At 44.2% G+C, this 11,881-nt stretch overlaps 1 protein-coding gene across 1 annotated transcript; it reads right to left on the reverse strand.

Annotated features, from left to right (window-relative positions):
- Positions 1-6,463: 6,463 nt before the first annotated feature.
- On the reverse strand, positions 6,464-10,245 carry LOC116577930 (keratin, type I cuticular Ha1-like). Its single transcript, XM_032321717.1, has 7 exons — positions 9,853-10,245; positions 9,669-9,751; positions 8,983-9,139; positions 7,971-8,132; positions 7,751-7,876; positions 7,381-7,601; positions 6,464-6,931 (listed from the first exon to the last, which is right to left on the reverse strand). Exons 1-7 carry the CDS (start codon positions 10,198-10,200, stop codon positions 6,847-6,849), a joined length of 1,182 nt encoding a protein of 393 aa, XP_032177608.1. The 5' UTR covers positions 10,201-10,245; the 3' UTR covers positions 6,464-6,846.
- Positions 10,246-11,881: the final 1,636 nt, after the last annotated feature.

An 11,881-nucleotide genomic window follows, 5' to 3' on the forward strand; every position in this document is an offset into this window, starting at 1 on the left:
AGGCTGGTTCCTCTCTCTGGTGTAAGCCCTGGTCCTTTCCAGGACTTTATATTCTGTCAGCCATGGGTGTGGTGACCACATGCACCATTACCCTCTTTTACCCCATTTACCCATTTTTCCATTTGTTATTTAGCCACCTCACTCGAGTCCTTTACCTCATAAAATGCTTTGCCCTGGCTTCCTGCTAAGTCAGGACTCCTCACCAATTATGCTGGTTGGTTAAGTAAGACCTTCAAAGTGACCAACCCATTACCTTGCCAACAACAGCACTTGTTCACAGGGTGTTGATTTGCGGTGAGAGCTGTACCCCAGAGAGGGACATATCTATGCCTCTTTCTCCTAAAGGAGGAAACATTTGTGCTCATCCAGCTCCTGTTCAGTGAGGACTCTGAGAAAAGCCATTTAAGGAAGCCCACCTGGAGACTAGACTGTTCAGTAGAAAATTCTGGAAGCTGAGATCAGAGCAGACCTATGAGGCCATCCTGTTCAACAACCCTTTCCCCTTCCATCCAGGCAAGATGGAGGCAATTCTTCCCTCTCCTTAGGGGACTGTAGGAAATCCCCCTAGGCTCCATTTCTACTGTTACTCAATGTTCATAGAACATTAAGAAACAACTTGGGAGCACCTACACTTACACACAACAGGAGTGTCATCACAATGGTTCCTGCTTTTTGAGCACCCACTATTCAAAGCACTGCATCATCTCCTTCAGGCCTCACAAAGTCCTGTGGGGTTTGTAAATGAGGACCCAAGCTCTGAGAGGTTTCCTATGGTCCCAAAGCTCCTACATGGTGGCCAACATTCAAACACAAACCTCTCTGACTCCAACAGCCATGCTCTCTCCATCACACCAACTGTCTCTCTTCTGACCTCCTCACTGATGCACAAATGAATTGAGTTCCATGAAGCTCAACCACTACTAGACAGTATCCTCTCCTAAATTAGAATGATCCAGGAAACCTAAGCCTGTTCTCTGTCAAAGAACCAAAGGTCATTTCTATTCTAATGGAAGGAAGTCTAGTAAGTGAGTAAGTAATTCCTGCTAAAATCTTGAAAAAAGGAAACCCTTGGTTGATTTGATGAAGAAACGTCTGAGCCCAGTTCTCCAAAGGATGTGATCCTGAAAAACCACCACATCATGACATGCTTAATAGCATCTTGTGACCTTCAATACATTTTGGCAAACAGATGTTCTGCCTGTGTGCTATTCCAGATGGGGATACAAATTAAGAGGTTTTTATGTTTAATCTATCATTTCTCAAAACAGGACAGATACTCCTTAAAATAGTTCCTTTTGAAAGCTATGTACTACCTCCTTCTGAGGAGCTACCACTCAGATCATCACTTCTACAAAGTTGACCTCACAGTCTGGGACACTTTCTTTTGGTTATCCTCATTGAAGACAAATCTTCATCTTCTGAGGGTGTTTTTATTTTTGAAACCAGTCAGATATCATTTGGAACCAACCCTAGTGAGTGGAACAAACAACCAAACTTAGTAGCATCTTTAATGGGTCAGAAGCACATTGTGACTGTAAAACAATAATGTACATTTTCTTGGGTGACTCTGAAAGTCTTTTCCAATGTGGAGCTCTGAATATGCTTCCATGAAGGACAGCAGACTTGAAGTAAATGTGTGGTCTACCAGAGCATAATGCTTTGAGGACAATGCCATCCTTAACCACATTCACAATCCACAACTCTCTGCCTTCCTGCCTGAATCTCTACCTTTAGAGAGATACGAGATGGATGTGCTTGTTTTTTTTTTTTATTTCTTTTCAGCATAACAGTATTCATTGTTTTTGCACCACAACCAGTGCTCCATGCAATCCGTGCCCTCTCCAATACCCACCACCTGGTTCCCCCAACCTCCCACCCCCCGCCCCTTCAAAACCCTCAGATTGTTATTCAGAGTCCATAGTCTTTCATGGTTCACCTTCCCTTCCAATTTCCCTCAACTCCCTTCTCCTCTCCTTCTCTTAAAATCAGTACCAAATTGATTGAAGCCCTATTGGATCAGATCAAATAACATAAAGCAAATAGCAGGATTTGTTAGCTATTTTGTTTCCCTCCTTCTTCTATGCCCCAGGCTTCAAAAGAGAAAAATCTAGACAATGGCAATTTTTTTAAAGAATAGGAAAGGAATGCTGTTTAAATTGCCAAAAATGTCTCTGGAGATCCCTAAACCATTACAGCATTTTGAACCTCAGAGCAAAATGAGCCAGAGGTAAGTATCTCTGTATCTTCAAATGTGGAGAGCAGAGTTTAGAAAACAGGACCACTCCCAACTCTTGAGTAGAAATAACCATGATTGCCGCTTGGCTGCATGATCATTACATTATAATAGCTGAGAGGTTTGGGGCTTATTGAGAAAAGAGCCAAGTTTCAAGTCATTCCCCAGGAATTCTGGAAAGCAGTTGCTTTTTATTTATTCCACTTACTGCATGCTGTGTATCTTTACCTTTACACAAGCAATGCCATCGTCTCTGGTCAATGACCCTTCAATAAACCTGATGAGCAAATCAAATCCTAACAAACAAAAAGGTTTAAACCTGCCCATATAATTGTGGCAGACGCCATGGTAAGGCTTCTGGTCACCAGATGTGAGAAAATTGCAGTTGAGGTTTAAAGATACTATCTATTATGGAAGCCAAGGATATTTCTGTAGGAGAGATCACATGCAAACTCATGAGCAGCACTTAACCACAGAGTGGAATCAGGGCAGATCTGCTAAGACCATTCTCCCCAAGGCAGAACTTTAAAGGTATTAGGAAGGCTCCCCACTCCTTCCCAAAACCATCTTCCCTGATGCAGCACTTAAAATTCTCATCATGAGAAATGTAAACTACATTCTTTAGGAAATGCAAAGTAACATATTGGGTCCCTTACAGATTTACTCTATCTTAATGTAGATGAATAGCAAGGAGAGGACAGGAGTGGTATCACTGGACATACACAAGCCAAGATACTGACATTTGCCTAAAAGAGTTGGAGAGTTGACCATTGGAGAATTAGAAACGCAGAAACACTCTTTGATACCAACATCAGCCCACCCTGCTGAGCCAGCCCCAGTTAGAGCTGCTTATGAGAACAAGATACAGGGCTTCCATGGACTGTTCCATAAAGGTGTCTGTTGCCAATTTATCAATCACCCAGACTTACCACATTGAGGGGAGAAATTATGGTGGTGATCCAGGAAATAAACCAATGGGTTTGGCTTTGGGAAGATGTTCAAACAACATTTCTAATGAAGGACAAGCAGGAGAGGACATGGAGAATGAGCCAGGTCAAAAATAATATGGGCTGAGCAAAGAGAGGTACAAGCACCCCAAAATAAGACTCAGTGCTCATTACTCAAATCCTCTCTAGAGCTGCCATTGTTTCTTATGCTCAGGCTTCAACTGTCAATGGGAATAGAGTTTGGAGGTCTTCAGGAACCAAGCCAAATCAGAAAAATGCAAAGTTCATCAGTATGTCTTTAACTCTACCCAGTCTAGAATAGAGGAGTCAAGAAGAACATGAAACAATCCAAGACAATATAACTTAATAGTCCTAGTCATCTGGGAAAGCTAGATCTGGGAACCACTCAGAGAAGGGATAAAAACCTGTTTATGTGACTGCTCTACAGATCAAAGGGAAGAACAGATGCCAAAACATTTTAAGAGTTACACAGAGGATAAAGCAAAGTAAGCTTCATGTTTAGTATGAATAAGTTTTGTTGAACATTTGCATTAAGTTTACTATCAAGATGGTGATCTGAAACAGATGTGAAAGAGCCACTGAAATATGCCTTCTTCCCCCTGCATCCCATAGACCCTGCTCTCTCTGTGGTGACCAGCAATCTCCCTATTGCTATGTACACTGACTTGTCTGAATCCTCAATATTCCTGACCCTTCAAGAGAGATAGTATCTTCACCTAATTAAAGCCTAGTATAAATCATAGACTACTGTAAGTGGAATAAATAAGGAACAGTAACACTAATGAGGATTCATGAGAAAGATGTCATTGACCATCCCCTCATCAAAACCTCGACTTCTTTTGACTTCTGTGTTGCTTCAGCTGCTTCCCACTGCAACTGTTTATAACCAGATGTCACCTCCATCCTTGGGGACTGGACCAAACCAAGGAGGAACCTCATGTCAGAGACTTTGGAGAGACTGAGGGCCCTCTATCCTTTCGCCAAGTGCTTCCCAAGGTTATCGCTAGTCTAACATCATCCCCGTTGACAGTCTTAACAACTCCTACAGCTCTTACTGATCATTTCTATTTAGGTAACTCTCTGACATCTCTCCCAAATCCAGTCATTCTCTTCCAGCTCTCTTCACTGGAACCCCACTGGTGTTTCATTTTCTCAGGCTCAAAAACATCCCTCATGTTGACCCAAAGTAGGTATTTAATCAGTACTAGTTTCCTTCCTTCTCCTTCCATTGTTCTACCTCTAATCAGCTTCCACCTCCTGGACTGTGCCTCTAAAATCCACCCCTCCCTCAGCCTTCCACTCTCCTCCCATCTCAGCCCTATTGTCTCTCAGCAGCCTCCCAACTGTTCTTCCTTTTCTCCCACCCAAGCCCTCTTTCTGGGACCCATCATGACCCAACCCATACATAGCAGCATGACAGAACATATGCTAAACTTCCTTACAAACAAATCTCACAGATAACAATGAAAAGCACCCCCAGATATGGTCATCTGTGACTACTTTGCAGTTTCATTTTCCACCACCATATTTATGGTTTGCTCCAGATAGAAATTGTTCTGTCGAGCTCTAGATATACTTCCTGCTTCCCCACCTCCTCACTAGGCAAAGCTCATGGTCATGAAAACTTTCCCTCTTGTCATACCTGCACACACTCATCTGTTTAAACAGAGCCCATCAAAATTTATTTCAGAATTATGCTAATATCATATAGTGCTCATTGATTGAAGTCAGAACAAGGGAAGTATTTAAAGTTTTAATAACCTTCTCATGAATACTTATTAGTGTTACTATTCCTTTATTTCTCTTACAGTATTCTATGGTTAACAGTAGGCTTTAATTGGGTGAAGATACAGTTTCTTGTAGGACAGGCAGACAATATTTTTATGGACAGAATTATTGAGTTTTCACAGCCCTGATTGAGCACTATCTCTTTTTGGAGCCTCTTTTTACTACTCTCTTACACTTCAAAGTATAGAAATGAAATATAGTCTTTCTCTCACACAGCAGAAATTCATCATTCTTCATTTATACCTTTCTAGAGCCACATTGATGTTTGTCTGTAGCACAGTTATCTCTTTGTCTTTTCTACTCTAGACTATGAACATGCTGTGGGCTAGGACTGGGTCTCATAGTGTTCTCAGTGCTCTATACCATAGTGAAACACAGAGGAGATGGTTAATTGCAGTTCTGTAGGTTAAATGAAGAATTAAATTGAATTAAATGAAGAATTGAGATGGTGGCCAAAAGAATTGAGAGCTTTAATAATTCAGATATGAGTCAAGTGGGGGTAGTATTAATATCTGTAGGGGGAGACTATTTCTTAAAATTGTAGGAAATAAAGTAATACAGAAGTTAGTGGAGAACATTATAGACCTATTTATAAAGATCTAGAGGAATGAGTAAACTTAAAAAGAGGCAGGTAAGGAGATACACTTGCCCGCATTTAAAGGGTCTTTAGATTACAAAGTGTTGGGTATAACAAGTGGGTAACAAAAGGAACCAGTCTAGCAAAGATAAGTTGGAGTCTAATTAAATGTGAAATGGCAACATAACACCAAGTCAAACTATCCCATGGGCAAGACCCAGGACTTGAGCTAGAGAGCTTTGGGAGTCATCAGTGTAGAGATCCTAGTTCTCACTGAACAGGGAAGGAGAAAAAGAAACACAGCAGAGGATCTAGGTATTTCCTCCAGTTGCAACAGAAAGGAGAAGTCAGGCTAATCCGGGGCTGGAGAATAAGTAGTAGGAGATATAACAAGAGTGCCCAGAGTGTGTGGGTTTATGGAAATCACTGAAGGTACATTTTGAGGGAAAAACAGGTATCCATATTGGTGATGCAGGTACAGCTGACAAGCTGAAAGGAAAGAAGTTGGACTGCTTCTCTTTGAGCAGTTTCTACAGAAGCTGGTCTTTAAGTACTTTAGGAGGAAGGGGAGCAGAGAATTGACCCCTGAGTAATGAAGGTGACAATGGGAGAGCGATGAGGTTTGAGGAAGACTCTCAGTATTACCTAGGACCCTGCAGCCAAGGCAAGATGGTCATGAGTGCTGGAGGTCAGGGTTTCTGCATGGTCTCTCCTTGGTGATAGCCTCCCAGGAGGATAGATCCCTTTCCCCATCAGTATTTACCATTGGAATATAATAGTTGGGGTCAGTCTTTTAACCTATTTCTTCCTAACAAAGACGTATTTTTATGAAACAGCAACACAAGTTCTTTACAGTACATAAATATGAATGAGAAACACATTTACTATGCCAGAGAAATAAAGTTTATTGGGAAGTAAATGAAGTAGCTTCCTTGCATTCCAGAGAATACCAAAGAAGCAAGAAAAGCAGGAAACACAATACATACAGGAAATGCCCTAAAAGTAATACCTGGAGCTCAGATTACAGGGAGCTGATCATCTTCAGAAACAAAGATACTCGATCTTCAATAGGAAGGGATTTTCCAGATATTGGAAGTTAATGATGTGTGTCTTTGCTTGTTGAATCTGGAAAGCATTTCTATGTCTAGAAATATCACATTTGGTGTGGGTAGGCTTCTAACTGGCAGCTGAGCTCCAACAAAGGCAAAACCTAAGGACATTTCCTGTGCTTGATCTGAATGGCTTCATTGTCGTCTTCAAAAAGGATGCAAGTTCTTAAATTAAGAGCAACGCGTTTGACAGTTGCCACAGGACCCACAGGAATTGCCGCAAGCGTTGGTGGTGGCACATGGGTTGCAGGGGAGCCTGGGAAGACAGAGGTTTAAAATGGATTGGGGATGATTGTGGAAAGAGCCCTAGGTGCTTAATGAAACAACTCATGAAGTCTCAGTGGTTGGAGATAGTTGGAATCAAATTTGATTGTTATCAAATCTTTATCCCCATCTGAGAAGGCTTTGTGCTGAGGCACAAAATTGTTCTTGTGCTCTTGAGCTTTCATGGAACTAACACAATACGCCTTACCCAACAGTTATTGTTGTAACAATCTCTCCACCCCCACTTCTCCATTATTAGCTCCCTGAGGCAGGGGATGTATGCCCTTCACCTTTGACCTTCAATTTCTACGTAACTGTCACATAGTAAATTCTCTATAAATGCATGTTCTGTGAGTTGAAAATGTGACCCACATGTGTATGCCCACAATGTCTTGTAGTCCTACCACATGGGACTACATGCCTCCTTTGCCTCCTACTCACTTGCAGTCTTCACTCTCCAGCAGGCCCCGGTATGTGTTGATCTCGCACTCCAGCCGGGCCTTGACGTCCAACAGCACCTGGTACTCCTGGTTCTGCCGCTCCAGGTCACACCTGATCTCAGCCAGCTGGGACTCCACGTTGGTGATCATGCACTGCACCTGGGACAGCTGGGAGCTGTAGCGGGCCTCCGTCTCTGTCAGCGTGTTCTCCAGAGAGTCCCTCTGTATGGGGAAGATAAGGCAGGTCACAGAGCCGCTCCTCAGGGAGCTTCTCAATGAGGTTCCAGAGAAGCCCCAGGCTTCACAAGGCTTTCGCTGACTAGGGTTCCCCAACCTTACACTGGTGACCAGGAGGACTGAATAATACCCACCAGGTTGTGCTGGGCCTGCAGCTCGATCTCCAGGGCGTTGACCGTGCGTCTCAGCTCAATGATCTCTGCCTGGCAGGACTGCAGCTGCTCTGAGCTAGACACCACCTGCTTGTTCAGCTCCTCGGTCTGAAACAGCACAGGGGAGAAGACAGGGTCAGACCTGCCTCAAGAGCCCCAAGGGGCCAAGGGGTTCTGAGCGGCCAAGTGCTGAGATGCCCACCTGGGTGGTGAACCATTCCTCCACATCCCTGCGGTTGGTCTCCACCAGAGCCTCATACTGACTCCTGGTCTCGTTAAGCACACGGTTCAGGTCCACAGTGGGGGCTGCATCCACCTCCACATTGAGACGGTCTCCAATCTGGCAGCGCAGGGTGTTGACTTCCTGATGGAAGAAGAAGAATGAATGAGCCACCTAAATGGATCTACTGTCTACCTTCCTACTGTAGGAAAGTACGTACAACAAAAATGCACTGAAGGGAATATCCTGATCATTCCCCAGAACTGACGCAAATATGATGTGGGAATAAACCCAAGTAGGGATCACATCAATTTCTTTCCCAAAAACCTTAAAGAAGCTCACATATCCAATAAGATTAAATCCAAACCCCCTGATATATGCAGGTCCTACCTCATTTCACCTCACATCCCTATATGCCCAGCCATATCAGTCCATGGGCCAAACTCAATATATATGCTCTAGCACCTCTGTGTCTCTGCTCAGCCTCTTCCCCCAGATGGAAACATCCCAGTGTGAATTCCTCCTCTTTCCCAAGACGTGCCTCTAAGAAGAGTTCCTTATCTCTTTCCAGTTAGACTGGATTACTCCTTGAATATGCTGCTTGTCCTCCCCCTGCCTTGTATGGTTGTCTTTACATGGACATCTCCCCAGACTAGACTGGGAGCTCATTGAAGAGAGGGGCATGTCTTATTTCTCTTTTTTCCTCCATCTCTCTAACTAATTCAGAAACTAACAGTGACAAGGAGAGAGCAGGGCTCAATAAATGGCTGCCCTTCCTCAGCATCTCCAACACTGCCCAACCCTCATCCAGATGCTTGAGAATAAGCAACCCACCTCACTCCATGCTATGGTATAGCATCATGATTCACTCACTGGCTGACCTTGACCTCTTCAGAGAAGGGTCCCAACCCAAGAAGCCTGATGTCAGTTGTCTCTTGGTTGACAATGCTAACAGCATGGCTCTGAAGCCTCCTTTTTCTCCTTTTCCTCTTACCTCTTCATGGGTACTCTTGAGGCTCAGCAGCTCCTCCCTCAGGGACTCCACCTGGGCCTCCAGGTCAGACTTGCACAGGGTCAGCTCGTCCAGGATCCTACGGAGGCCGTTGATGTCCGACTCCACAAGCTGCCTCAAGCCCAGCTCCGTGTGGTACCTGCACACGCAGATCAGAGTGGGAGGATGAGGTAGGAAAGAATCCCATCCCACTGTGTGTCTTATAGATGGGCTGGTCTCAATCTCTTTGAGCTAATGCAGTTTTCTTCCTCTTTTCTCCCATGTTTCCCTCAAGCTCTGCACAGAGAGACTGGAGACGACCCTCCCTGACTCACCCTAACACTAGAAGGTTCCCACAGGGATTCATTAAATGGAGTCTCTAATTCTTCTCTCAATTTTTTTGGTTAATTTACCACTATCCCCCAAGAACCAATCCATTCTCCAAGAATAGTTCATGTCGTCCAAATTTGGGAGTTTGAGAAAATCTTCCAGAAAGACTATTATAAACTGAAGAGCATGCAGTGTATAGATTTCTGTTAGAAAATGGTTTTATACAAATCCAGGCTTGAGAAGAGAAATGAAAAGGGTGAAATGGCTGCCTCTTCCCTTCCAGGAAATGTTAGTCTCACAGGACCATGAGAGAGCCATAGGGGTCTTAGAGGTCACATAGCCTGAAATTCTCAACATACTTGGTTCTGAAGTCATCAGAGGCCAACTTGGCATTGTCGATCTGCACCACCAGCCTGGCGTTCTCAGACTTGGCACACAGAATCTGAAAGCAAGATTCTACTGTGAGGGCCACTTGAACTTGAGAAGGTCTTATTGCTCAAAGACAGTCAGATGCTGTTGCACCCCTACAGAAGACCCCCTCACCTTCTGCTGGAGCTCCTCGATGGTCCGGAAGTAGGACTGGTAGCTGGGACACACGAAGGGCACCTGCTGCTGGCACCACTCCCGGATGCGGCTCTCCAGCTCCGCATTCTCCCTCTCCAGCTGGCGCACCTTCTCCAGGTAGCTGGCCAGACGGTCATTCAGGAACTGCATGGTCTCCTTCTCGCTGCCATTGAAGGAGCCCTCACAGAACCAGCCGCAGTTGCCCACATTGGCGGGGATGTTGCAGGCTCCGGGCAGGGTGCAGGTGTGGCAGCTGGGGGGCACACAGGGCCGGGAGCAGCAGGTGGAGCGGCAGCTCACGTTGGGCAGGCAGCAGTTGTAAGGCATGGTGCAGGGAGAGGTGATGGAGAGCAGGTAAGCTAACACAGGTGGATGTGGTGAAGTTTGAGTCTCTCCTTCGTCCATGGTCCTTTTATACCCTGATTGATGGGTGGGTGTTGGCATACAACATAGTTTCCCTTCCTAATGCTTCAGCTAATTTTTTCTCCAAAATATGCTAGTTAGATGCCTCCAAAGAGTCCCCTCAACCCATAAAATTATTCCATTTGGCTTGTGTCACACCAGTTCTTCCTGGGTGCTAGTGGTTGGTGAAATCAGAGTTTCATCAGATGGCTTCAAAGGAGACAGAATAATCACAAACCCAAATGGTCTCCCCATTACTCAGAGGGGAGGAGATCCAGGGACATGGGGTGGAGTTGTTTGGGACTCCTCACCCCTGAGGTTCCGCCACTAGTTCCCTGGAAAGAGTCTGGAGAGAACGGTCTTCCAGGTGGCCCTTTTTCCCCAGGCCTACCCATTCCTCAGTGTTTGGTTCAACTTGACTTCGTAGCAGAAACTTGTCCTGTATTAGCCACTCATGAGAGTATTAACTGGGACTTAAGGAATTTATCAATACATGGAGATTGAAAATAATGGATTGTTCATGGCTGAGAAGTGAAACTGGCTAAAATGGGTAGAATAACACTGAAGCAGAGATCAGCAACCTAGGGCCCACCATCCTGCCACCATCCTGCCATCAGCGTGCTCCCTTTCTTTTCTAAATAAATGAACATAGCATACACCTACGTTCATTAGGTATTATCTGTGGCTGCTTTTGGCCTACAATGGCGGAGTTGAATAGTGTAACAGAAACCATACAGCTTGCAAAGCCTAAAATATTTATGATCTGGCCCTTTAGAGAAGAAGTTTACCAATCTGTACTGAAACAACCATCTCCCTAAAGATGAGAAAGAGAATAAATATCTAGAAATAAAATTATGCCTGGAATAGTCCACAGAGAGTTCAAGTGGCAATGTTGAAGCATAAACATAAAGCATAATACTTCAGGCTCAACAAAATGGAAAACCAGAATCAGGAGCTCAGAGTTATCTTTGTGTCTATGGTGACCTTATCTCAAAGTCTCTGGAAATTTCTCTCACCTTATCCCTAGTGCTAATCCTCTTTCTGAGAGCATTGTATATCCCTAGGGGTGTAACTTTACCCACATGAGATGTTCCCAGAACAAGTCACAACCCATGAGAATGCACCTTCACTCTGTCGTCCCTAAGAAGTGGGCACCATCTCTGATGAGCATGCACCTCTATATTACCTCTGGGATCAGAGACCCTTGGACACCTCCAAACTCTTGGGAGTCTCCCTATTGCCCGGTAAAGGATCTTAATGAAGTAGCCTTCCTCATCTCACCTTCTATTCTTTGTCATTTTTTCTGTCCTTTCTTCTACACAGAAACAAAATCTTGGGCTCAGACAGAAGTCCCCAAAAAATTATTTGTGCAACAGATATAAGCAGTTTATGAACATTGTGTCCAGATTTCAAAGGAAGTATGAAGGTAACAGAAAATCACACATTTGAAGCTAACCTACCTGAGTTCACATTCTTACTGCTCATGTGAGTTCAGAGTAGTGAGTTCCCCTTTTCGACTCATTCTCTTCATTTCTTAAGTTTAAGTAGTAATATGCTCCCCACCTCATAGTTTTGTTGTAAAATGTAAGTAATATATTGTGTGTGG

Source organism: Mustela erminea, chromosome 18 (assembly GCF_009829155.1).
Source record: "Mustela erminea isolate mMusErm1 chromosome 18, mMusErm1.Pri, whole genome shotgun sequence".
Taxonomy (NCBI): Eukaryota; Metazoa; Chordata; class Mammalia; order Carnivora; family Mustelidae; genus Mustela; species Mustela erminea.